The sequence below is a fragment of the Spinacia oleracea genome, chromosome 6, assembly GCF_020520425.1.
Source record: "Spinacia oleracea cultivar Varoflay chromosome 6, BTI_SOV_V1, whole genome shotgun sequence".
NCBI lineage: Eukaryota > Viridiplantae > Streptophyta > Magnoliopsida > Caryophyllales > Amaranthaceae > Spinacia > Spinacia oleracea.
In genome coordinates this window covers 8,280,344-8,292,494 of record NC_079492.1, presented here as the reverse complement: position 1 = coordinate 8,292,494, position 12,151 = coordinate 8,280,344, and the positions used below count along the sequence as shown (strand labels likewise).

The window sequence follows — 12,151 nt, the reverse complement described above, 5'->3', positions numbered from 1 at the left end:
CTTTTTGTTGACAAATGAAAGCCGTTTTATTTGTGTGAGAAAATTGTGTAATGTAATACCCCAATATTTAATTATTTCATAAAATCTTTTTGTTGACAAATGAAAGTCGTTTTATTTGTGTGAGAAAATTGTGTTTTGATGTACCTTATTTTGGAGATAGTAAATATGAGAGTACAATATTTACATCTAAAAATGATTTTAAGAGGTATCTTTACTTATAAAAAGAGTTTCGGAACGATAATTATTTAGTCTCTTGAGAATCATTGGCAAATGACATAGTACATGCAATATTGGCAAATGACATATAAACCAAGGAGGAGAAAGGAGAGTGAAACATTACTCATGTGCGTAAATAACACAATTAAGCTTTCTTTGTATAAGAATTTGCCAATAAGAGAAACGTTGTAAGTATTATCACACCCTAAAAATGAATAGTTTCCAGTTTTCTGTTTTATTTCATGATCTTAATACAGAATCTGCTTGTATGCATTTCAGATATTGAATATTCAGCAAACATGTCTGACAATACAACAACAGTAGACGAGCTGCGAAAGATGGTTACAGAGCTCTTTATTGATGTTGCAACTTACTGAGTTAATAAATGTACAGATAAGTTATGAATGCAACAATTGATCATTTGAATGATGACCTTATGATAAGTATTTAATCTTTAATGCCCTTGAATGGAATATGTACCATGAAAATAAAGGATTGAGATTTTCATTTGACAGATAGGCTCAATTTTCGCTCTCTTATACTGTTAACACTTTTCTCTTCCCAGTCACACAAGTGAGTACCAATACAGAATATTTTAGTACCAATATGACTTGTATTGGTACTCCTTAGCAATTTTGTGTTATTTGGTACTAATATATTCTGTATTGGTACTCAACCATTATAGGTTTAGAAATCCTCGCCTAGAGTAGGGTGTATTCATTGCTTTGAAGCATCTTTGTGTTGGACATCTACTTCTTTCTAAATCAAAACTCCATTGAAGGTAATAACAATATTTACTTGTCACCCCCACCAAACATACCCATCATGTCTTTAGCAGAACCAATATTTCCCATATTACCCATTTGTTTCATTAGGGTTTGCAAACCACCCATACCCCCAATCTGCTTCAACATCTGTGGAGGAAGAACCTTGCTCATATGTTGTGCATTCATGTTACGTGACAATGCGCTCATTTCTCCCTTCTTTGGAATCTTAAGTCCCTTCATCTTGCTCCAGATCTTTGCAAGCCGTTTGTATTCCTCCAACATGTTCATCACTTCCCTAACATGACGACCAGCTCCACGAGCAATCCGCATTATTCGCGAGTCAGTCATAAGTTTTGGGTTTGAACTATCCAACTCTGCACCATAATCATCAAATCAAAACAGAAAAAATTGGAAAGGGGAAAGGTACATGTATAGTTTGATAAAAAAAAATGCAACACTAGAATTGAAGTCATCCTCCCCATCATTAAACTAGGCATAAAAAACCATAAATTGCTCCTGCTAATATAGCTTTGCCATTGCCAACACAGCATGGTTTTCACTTAATACTTTGAAAATGGAACAAAACATGTTCATGCACCAATTAAGGAATAAGGATGGAATAACTCAAGATCCACCAATACGCCTTATTCTCAATGGACTTGATTCCGCACTAGTTACAAAATACAATCATAGTAAAGAATAGATGTCTCTGTTTTTCTATCATGACTTTTTTTATACAAAGACCCCCACTCATTTCAATTGAAACCTGTTATTGCCCAATTATGCCTCTTGTTGCAAAAACTACATTATCATTATCATTACCCCCATTGCCTAAAAGAGGCTCCCGCAACAAGCGGGGTAAGGGGGGGTCGGACGTACCCAACCTTACCTGAAATTGCAGAGAGCTTGTTTCCACATTTCAGCTAATACGTAGTAAATAGTTTAAATGCATTGTGTGTTTACCCCAAATAGAAAACCATCCAAGGTATCCACAACTTACCATCATTTGTCATTGAATCCATCATGGTCATATAGCGCTTGATCTTTGCCTGGCTCTCCTTTTCTTGACCTTGGGGCATCAGCTCAGCTCTGAACCCAGGAAGCATTGAGAAGACCTACGGTGAAAAACATAATATTAGTTACAGCTTGGTTAGATTAGTTGCCAAATATTTTAAAATTATTGGGGCAATCAAGCTAATCCTGGAGAGAGACAGCTATACCATACCTGACTAATAGGACCCATCTTCATGATACTCTGAAACTGTTCGTACATGATTCTGAGAGTAAAGTTCCCCTCAGACAACTTCTGCAAAAGTTCAGGCTGCTGATCCATGGGAACCACTTCATGAATCTTATCCATGAACCCTGACCAGTCACCCATACCTAATGAAAGAAAGAGACGACGTCATAATTCAGGATATCAGAGATGTATAAGAATATACGAAAGAAGAAGAAAAAAGGTGACAAATACGAGTAAGTATATATATACCCAAAAGGCGGCTAACAAACGGCTTGACATCAAAAATCTCAAACTCATCCATGTGCTCTCCTGTTCCGATGAATATCACAGGGCTCTTGGTTGCAGCCACACTGCACGGCAATTCAAGTTTATAAAATTTTACTAAACACTTGGGAAACAACATAGCAGAAACCAAAACCATACACAAGGACTCCAAAATAACAAAGGCAAACTAAAGCACCACTATGACCTCAATGACAAAATCCTATGAATTTAAAGAGATTATTTAGAGCGCGTACAAGTAAAGAGGAATGAAAGCGTACGCATTAGCTCAAGTCATTCATGATCTCACAACTAACATTAAATAGCTAAATAATCCAGAAGGATACAGAAGATCGTTTGCAAATTAAGTAATCAACTTGTAAAACACCATTATACTTACGCACTAAGAGCACCACCTCCTTTTGCATGACCATCCATTTTAGTAATAATCACGGCACCAACAGCAACACTTTGCTTGAAAGCTTGAGCTTGATCAAATGCAGCTTGACCGATGCTACTATCCATGACAAATATGACAAGATCTGGTTTCTGCAAAAAATAAATAAATAGAACAAGGTTCAATACTGCATGTCTCCATATCCTTCACTCAGAGAAGAAGGGGTATACAGTGATGAACACAATGGAAGAAGCTATGAAGTTAGAAAGATTACCGTTGCCTCAGCAACTTGGCGCATTTCTTCAAAGAGAGCAGCTTCTTGTTTGTGGCGTCCACTAGTATCAACAATAATGAGATCACAAGATTCCTTTTTGAATCTTTCTACACCTTCAACAGCAATTTTCACTGGATCTGACTCCATGTAACTGTTAATAAAGCAGGCTATCATCAACATAAATACAGTCGATAGTCTCCACTGATGAAACTAACAATCATTTCAAGAAAACTACATAACACAATTGCTTCTTCTTCAGAAATAAATCTCCGTAACCACGGTACCAAAAACATATGAACATACCAAGAAGAAGTACACTTGTATGAGCAAATACTGAACCAAAAGGAATTTTAACTCAAAGGCATCTCTCTGTTTCAAAAAATGTTGAGAAATAGGTTCATGTTTCACCCTTTAAAATGTACTATTTGATGTTTGATCAACTTTATGAAAATATCAACACACATGTTGTAGACACAGAGATGCAAGTTCAAGAGAAAAAAAGTCTAAGCACTAACTAGCATTTTCCCATAGTACTACTTCCCTAATTATCCTTCTCTCTTCCTTTCTATTTTCTCCCTAACCCTTTCTGCACCTCTCAGCTAATTGTACAGAACCCTTGTTCAAATGTTTTTCATTCGGTAATTAGAAATACAACAAGATTGCAGATATATGACCAGCCAATTGATTCAAACCAATGCCATTCACAACTTCACTTCTTACATTCCTGTTGATCGAGATTACGAGTACCAAAAAAACACGATAGGGTAGCCAATGGGTAAAATCACTTGATTACCAGACATAAGACACGTCACTTGCATTCTCCGATTTCAAAGAAAATGTCCCTTTTCTTGCTTCGGTTTTCATTTTCTTTTTCTTTTTTTTCTTTTAGGGAGGGGGATTTGTGTGCTCATAATAAGTAACTTATTCTAGCTTCTTCATCCCACTTGTCTCCAGGTAATCCACACAACTGCATCATTGAGCATTACTCTATTCAGCCCCCACTCCCATAAAGAGATATATAATCATCCAACCAATTTGAAGCAAAAAGTAGGAAAACAGAACCTACTTAAAAATATGATTGGCAGCAAAGATGGATGCCTTTCTTCTCAACAGAAGGGTGATAATATTCCCGGTAAGGACAAAGTGAATCAGCTAGAAAGTAGGGACAATTAATGAAGTTAGTTACTGAACTTGACATGTCAAGTAGAAAACATACAGGTTTGATTTCAACCAAGTCTCAAATATCCCAGTGGAAACCTACCATCTTCATGCATTTAGTCTCAGTATCAAAAATTAAGCATGTTAACCCTTTGCCACACTCCAAGTAATTCCTCTGAGTTTGCAGTTCAATTTATACTTACCAGACTCAATGTCCCACTTCTCTACATTATTTAATACTCAATGTCCCAGTTCAATTTAAGGTATCTAAGGAGAAGTTTACAGAGGGACTAATGTTGCAAAGTAAACTTCAGAAGCATATAAACAACAGGGGGTATTTAAAACGCTCCAAATACATCAAAATAAATTAAATAATAAACAGAAGTACAAGGAAATGATCGTGGCCAATCGGTAGAGTACCTTCCATAGAAGGGAATCTTAGCTTTGGTAGCATTTTGCTTCAACTGATCAAAAGCACCAGCTCTAAAAGTATCAGCACAAACCAGAGCTGGTTTCCAACCTTTTTTCTGATGATAATACGCGTATTTTGTACAGGTAGTTGTCTTCCCCGACCCTGAATATTTAAGCATGCAGCATAATTATACATAAGAACCTCCTTTGAGAAAGAAGAAAAAAATCACAGTACTCCAACAATTAAGTTTAGAACACATTACACCTCAATGTGACATACCTTGTAGACCAACAAACATGACGATACTTGGTTTCCCTTTCTTTGGAGCATAAGCTGGCTTCCCGGGATCCAAAATTTTGCAGAGCTCATTAAATACAGCCTAAATAATCACAGTATCTAATTAGTAAAACACCAAATGATTTCACTTCAAACCAAAATGAAATACAAAAAGACCACTGCCAAAGTTGCAAATCATTGAGTAAAGACTATTTCGATGGTCTAGGCAAGAAGAAAATCTACCTAACTACATCACAAATTCCTTCAACTAAGAATTGAATCATCCTTTTAGACAATGCACTTCATTTACTGTATCAACATGTGTGATGTGCTATAACAATTTGTCCAATACTGTCTCCATCACTCAGTTCAAAGCGTAACACCATTAAAAAGTTGTTTGATTATATCTCTCACTATGTAAAAAAACCTTCAAATCCACATACATACTTTCACAAATTGCGAATTTGCAAAAAACCTAACTTACAACTCACTTGAGTTATTTCAACACAATAAGTCTAACTTCGTCTCCAATACTCAAACCCTCTATCTCTCCCCCGTAAAATCGCAACCCAGTAACTAGCTCACAACTCACTTAGATATTATTACAATAGCCAATTTCCACAAACAAAAATCAATTCATGCAAACTTATTAAAATCCAAAAAATTCTGATTTACACTACTATCTCAAACTCAGTAACAGTCATCAAACACCAATTGAACAATCAAAATCGCATATTCGACAATCGGAAACGCAATACAACTCACTTAGATATTATTACAATAGCCAATTTCCACAAACAAAAATCAATTCATGCAAACCTATTAAAATCCAAACAATTCTGATTTACACTACTATCTCAAACTCAATAACAGTCCTCAAACAATCAAAATCGCAAATTCGACAATTGGAAACGCAACAGTACCTGTTGAATGATTCTGCGCTTGTTATGACCAGCAGCAAGATCATCAAGATTTACAATCTTCTTAATATTGGTGGTCATATCTCTGACAAGCTTGAATTGAACATCGGATTGCAAAAGGGCGCGAGTGATCTCATTGAGGCATTCATTAAGAACTTTCTCATCGATGATTGTGGCATTGCTCATCTGCTGGAGAGCACGGGATATGCTCCCTCCTAATTGTGCTAACACCATTTTTGCAGAATGTGATTAGAAATTCTAGAAATTGGAATTCGTAGTGAACCGAAATTTGAAGAGAGAGAAAGAAGAGCACTCCCGATTAGGCTTCTTTTATTTAGAATATCTCGTTTTAAAATAAAGTGTCTAAGATTTGTATTAATAAGATTCAATATACAATACGAAGTACTTCACATGCTAATCCTATAATGAATAGGGCCTTGTTCTTCTGAACTTTATTTGATTAGAGTGAATTGAATTGAACTGAACTGAACTGAATTGACTGAAGCTGAATTGAACTGAACTGAATGGAACTGAATAAATAACAAATACTCCCTCCGTTCCGGAATACACGCACCGGTTTGACTTTTTGCACTATTCACATAATTCACTTTGACCCTATTTTATTTCTAATATATGAAAACAAAAGTTAGCATATAATATATTGTTGGCTTCATCTTAACATATATTTTCAAAATATTTATATTTCATAAGTTTTTATAATATGTAGTTAAAGATATTGGTGGTCAAAGTTGTGCATTGGCAAGCGTGTCGACTCAAACCGGTGCGAGTGTTCTGGGATAGAGGGAGTAATAAATAATAAATAATGAATTATAAAATATTAAAATAAAAAAATAAAAAAATAAAAAATAAAAAATATAATGTTAATATTTATAAAAATACTCAAAATAATGAATAATAACTATAATAATCATGATTATTTATTAATAACAATAATTACATATAATATTAATATAATAATAGTAATATTTAAGTAATAATACCGATAATAATAATTTGTATATATATATATAAGTAATAATAAATAATAAATATATATATATAAGTAATAATAAATAATAAATATAATGTTAATATTTATAACAATACTCATAATAATAAATAATAACTACAATAATCATAATTATTTATTAATAACAATTATTACATATAATATTAATATAATAATAGTACTACCTCTGTTCCTTAATGTTCTTTACGCTTACTATTTGCACGGACTCCAATGCAATATTTAACGACTTATATATCCATTTCCGTATGTGAAAAAATTATAAAAATTTAATATTTTTAAAGTACATAACGAGACCAATCTAACAATATCTTACATGATAACATTTTGATGTATATAACAGTGAGAATCCACGGCCAAAGTTTTTATACTTTGGACACATATTCCAAAGCGTAAAGAACATTAAGGAACGGAGGTAGTAATATTTAAGTAATAATGATAATAATAAATTATATATATATATATATATATACATATATATATATATATATATATATATATATATAAAAGTAATAATTGTCAATTTTAATTGCAATATCAAAGAATAAAAATAATTACAAAGAAAGATGAATCCGTTCTTTTGAACTGAACTGAATTGAACTGAATGAAGTTGAGCTGAACTGAACTGAACTGAATGGAGTTGAACTGAATGGAACTGCAATAAAGTCCAAAAGAACAAGGCCTAGAAAGACCAGTAATAATGTAATACTAACTAATTACATATTAATCATTCTTGGCTAACATAAATACGAAGTACTAATTTTAGCATTTATCAATGATTATTAAACCAAAATTCAACGAATTAGGACAAACTCATAAAATTTTCACTATTGTTTTTTTTAGGTGCCACTAAATAAATGATAACTTGTGGACTGTGATGGTGAATTGGCATAATACTTGAATCAAACAGGTGACTAAGACTTCTGGTAAACTAGTATCGTTTGACCGTATTGAAGGTAGAAAAAAAATTTAAGTTGAATTACATGAATAATTATTAGGAAACATTAACATGAATAATCTCAACTTTCACCCATCTTCTCAAAATAATCCCAATTTTGGATTTTTTTCAAAATAATCCCAACTTTTGAGGGGACATTCTCAAAATAAGCCAAACTTTCTTTTTCTTGCTTACACTAATCGTTTTAGGTCTGTAATATGTTGAAAATTAATATTTCGGATTATTTTGAGAATGTACCCCCTAAAGTTGGGATTATTCTAAAATAATTCAAAATTGGAATTATTTTGAGAAAATAGGTGAAAGTTGGGATTATTCATGTCAAAATTTCCTAATTATTATAGTGTAATTGAACATCAGGCAATCCAACATATTCTTTGATACAATGAACAATTATCTATACACAGAGAGTGGTGGATAGCTCAATTGGTTAGAGCTTCCATGCCGGTTCCAGGTGATCCTGAGATTTATATATTCTCATCCCTGCCCTTATCTATACACATTTTTGTTAGGTATTGATATGAAGTAACAAAGTTTTTTGACAACATGGCCTCTCTCAGCTCTATTCCTCTCGCTCACGTTTAATTACTTTACAAATTCTTTTGATTATAATCGGCTACAATTTTCAATGACATAAAACTACCTTTGAGTTAATTAAAGAGGGAATATTATTACGATTTTTTCATGAAATACCCTTGAGTTTTGGCGTAATTCACCAAATGCCACTCGATTTTCAGAAATTTACCAAATGCCCCTCATAAATGACTTAATACCCAAAATACCATTACTAATGACGCGCCTAGAGCTGTCAAAACAGGTCATCGGGTCGGGTCTGGGTCGGATAATCACGGGTTTCGGGTCATAAACAGGCCGGGTCGTGTCGGGTTACTTTATAACTCAGGTGCAGGTCGGGTTCGGTCGGGTCATGTCGGGTTTTTTTTTTCCATTTCAGGTACAAGTCAGGTAGGGTCGAGTCATGTTCGGGTCGGGTTCAATTTTGGGTTTGGTCTTATATAGTCGGTTTGAATCGGGTTTGTAGTAGTTAATCTCGGGTTTGGGGTCAAGTTCGGATCGGATAATTTTTGGGTCGGTTAAAATTCAGGCTGGGTTAACTCTCGGACACGGGTTAAGATCGAGTCAATATTTGATTTAGTCATTTCAAAATATTCAAGCGTAAAATATTTATTCCACATGTCAAGTCATAACAGGTTATGTGGTAAAAATCGGGTTAAGGTCATTGTCGGTTATCGAATCGGGTTCGGATTATTATTCAGTCGCCGTCAGTTCGGTTATCGGTTATCTTTCGGTCGGGTGTCGGGCTCGGGTCATACACGTCGGGTTAAAATCGGTTATCGGTTTATTCGGGTTGGGTACATGTTGGGTTTCGGGTTACCTATTTTACCAAAATTTCGGGTCATGGTCGGTTACGGGTTCGGTCGGTTCAGGTCGGGTTTTCGGGTCGGGTCAGTTTTTGACAGCTCTAGATGCGTCGTTAATCCTCTGTTAGCCTAATTTTCAAATTCACTAAATACCTCTATTTTAATACTTGTTTCACCAAATACCCCTATTCTAAAACATAATTCACCAAATACCCATAACTTAAAATTACTCATTTTGTTGATCAACGACTAGTTTCGCGTTTGAAAATAAGCCATTGCTTATTGTTTATTTATAAATATCACTTTCTCTGACTATTTATTGTAGTTTTTTTTATATTATTTTGTTAATTTCATACTCCCTCCGTCCCGGAATACTCGACCCGGTTTGACCGGCACAGAGTTTAAGGGACTTGAATTGACTTATTTAATTTAATAGGTAGTAGTTGATAGTGGGGTATTATTTTAATATAGTTAGTGGGAGGTGGATTAAGAGGTGGGGTTGGGGGAGAGTAGGGGTTGAATTTTTAATTATTTTTTGTATGGAGTAGGGGGTAAGTGGGTTAATAGGGGTGGAGTGAGAAATAATATAATATTGTTAGAATATTTCCATTTTTAGAAACAGTTCAAATATTAAGGGACGGCCCGATAAGGAAAACAGGTCAAGTATTCCAGGACAGAGGGAGTATCATTTTTATCATAAATTTTCTTTCAAAATCATCATCTATATCCAATGAGTCTCCATATATAACAGTCCCAAACAAATTCTTATTTGAGATAAGTACTCCTAGCACCGCCTCACCGTGTCATTTTTCCACTTTTCACCACTACAAATAAATGAATAACTAGTGTGTGGCTCGGGCGATGCCCCGATTGCTACATTGAATAGTTAAAATTTTAGATTTTTCTTGAGCAAAATATTTGATAAGATACATGTATAGCATTAAGTGAAAGCATTCATCAAGTTCATCAACTACACAAACGCACTAAGTCATTTATCATGAGAAATAATTTTTCAATTGCATCATCTTACAATTTATAATTTGTTTTCTAGTGGAAATAAGTGATTTAAAATTAACAAACACCAAATTAGACATATGCAGTCATGCAAGGCATTTATGTAGTTGATGCTTATCAGACTTATGACATCATGTTTATTCATGGTTGTCCTAATTCTTTAATTATTATTTTTTTCCAAAATAGTCAATAGAAAATAAAAAATCACATAAAAGTTTAGTTGTTGTAAACTTCATATTAACATTCATTTATAAATTAATGTGAAGAGATATACCACAAATGGTTGTTGGTTAAGATGGTAATGAGAGTTATTCTCCACACTTGAGGTCAGGAGTTCAAACCTCATTATACGTATTGATTTTTGGTTGTCCATGATATGACATATCATTTGGTGAGTGGATGATGTGGCGCAAAGGGAAGAGTACTATGTACCACATGGACATTTTTCTCAACGCCTTTTAATATATTAGTATAGATAGATAGATACTTCATTATTTATCTTCTACACCTTGCTTCTTATCCCCTTTACCGCTTTTAAGGCTTTAACGGTGACCTCTTCAAGATCAGCATATGATCGAGGTTTGCTTTTCTCTCTCAAATCTTAATTCTATTGTTAAACTCTTGTGCTTTTAAATTAATTTGAATCCCTTACTTTTTCTTATGATCAAAACTTCTGATTTCTCTGTTACAGTGCAAATTTTCGACTTAAATATCATAATTTCAAGATACCACTTAGAAATATCTTTTTTTTTTTTTTTTTTTTAAATTTGCATTAGTTATTAGATGCAGTTGATATGCCATGCAATATGATATTACAAATCCGTTAATGATCTCTTTTATCAAATCAAAGTTAGTATTCGCTTAGGGCTTGTGATTGTGGCCAGGATATTCCTTGGAATTGGTTGCTTATGCCAAGTCTATATCACTACATGCAATGCATGGATTGTTAGATAATAGTCTTCACTTTGTGCGTGCGCTTCCAGGTGTAAGACATATGATGTATAGTTTAGAATATCTTTAAATAAACGTATATTAAATATGTGTTGGGTGGAGTTGTTGCTCCAAATGGAGCATTGGGCTTGACGTGCTACTATTGAGTTAGTAATATGACTATATATTATTTATCAAGACTTAACACTTTGCACGATTTATTGAATAACATACTTAACGTTAATCTTTTTGCGGTTAATTAATTAATTAATATTTCGATATTAAATAATTATTTATTTTAAATAGGATAATACCAAGGGCAGTTATATATTTAGTAACTGCCATATATTTCCTATTTAACCTAATGCACAATGTTGATTACGTTTCTCATATTTCTTACAATATAATGTCAGTTTCTTCCAAAATACATGTTCTTGTGAATGTTGAGTTTGCCGTATTCCATTCGTGATTAGAGAATCATGGGGGTAAATTAGCTTTGAATCCCATCAGCAATATAGTGGGGGTTAATATTTATCCTAAGGACAGAGATTATATCGTCGTAGTCTAGTTTATGTATTTACTTTTTCATAATTCAAAATACAGTTTACAACATTGATTTTTAACTTATATTCCCTCCATCCCATAATACAAGTACATTTGACATTTTTCACGGAAATTAAGAAACTTGAAAAATGACATAATTAACTATTAATGTTGTTGTACTTTACTAGAAAAGTGCACAATTTATTTTATTTTTAAATAAAAAGACAAAAACAATAAATTATTGGACCACGTTTTCAGGATAGAAGCATTAATTATGGGATTATACTATTTTCATTGTTACAAACATAAGATATGAGACCATATTTTGTAGGTAAAAATGGGATAATTAGGGTGATTAAGTTGTTTTATAAGGGTGTATTGG

General features: G+C 33.5%; 1 protein-coding gene across 1 annotated transcript; it reads right to left on the bottom strand.

Moving 5' to 3' along the window:
• Window positions 1-543: 543 nt before the first annotated feature.
• On the bottom strand, window positions 544-6,277 carry LOC110775341 (signal recognition particle subunit SRP54 2-like). The gene is made up of 9 exons (XM_056832926.1): window positions 5,925-6,277; window positions 5,005-5,104; window positions 4,734-4,887; window positions 3,156-3,306; window positions 2,885-3,033; window positions 2,473-2,573; window positions 2,209-2,366; window positions 1,984-2,098; window positions 544-1,357 (listed from the first exon to the last, which is right to left on the bottom strand). The coding sequence occupies exons 1-9, from the start codon at window positions 6,153-6,155 to the stop codon at window positions 1,011-1,013; spliced, it is 1,506 nt and encodes a 501-aa protein (XP_056688904.1). The 5' UTR covers window positions 6,156-6,277; the 3' UTR covers window positions 544-1,010.
• Window positions 6,278-12,151: the final 5,874 nt, after the last annotated feature.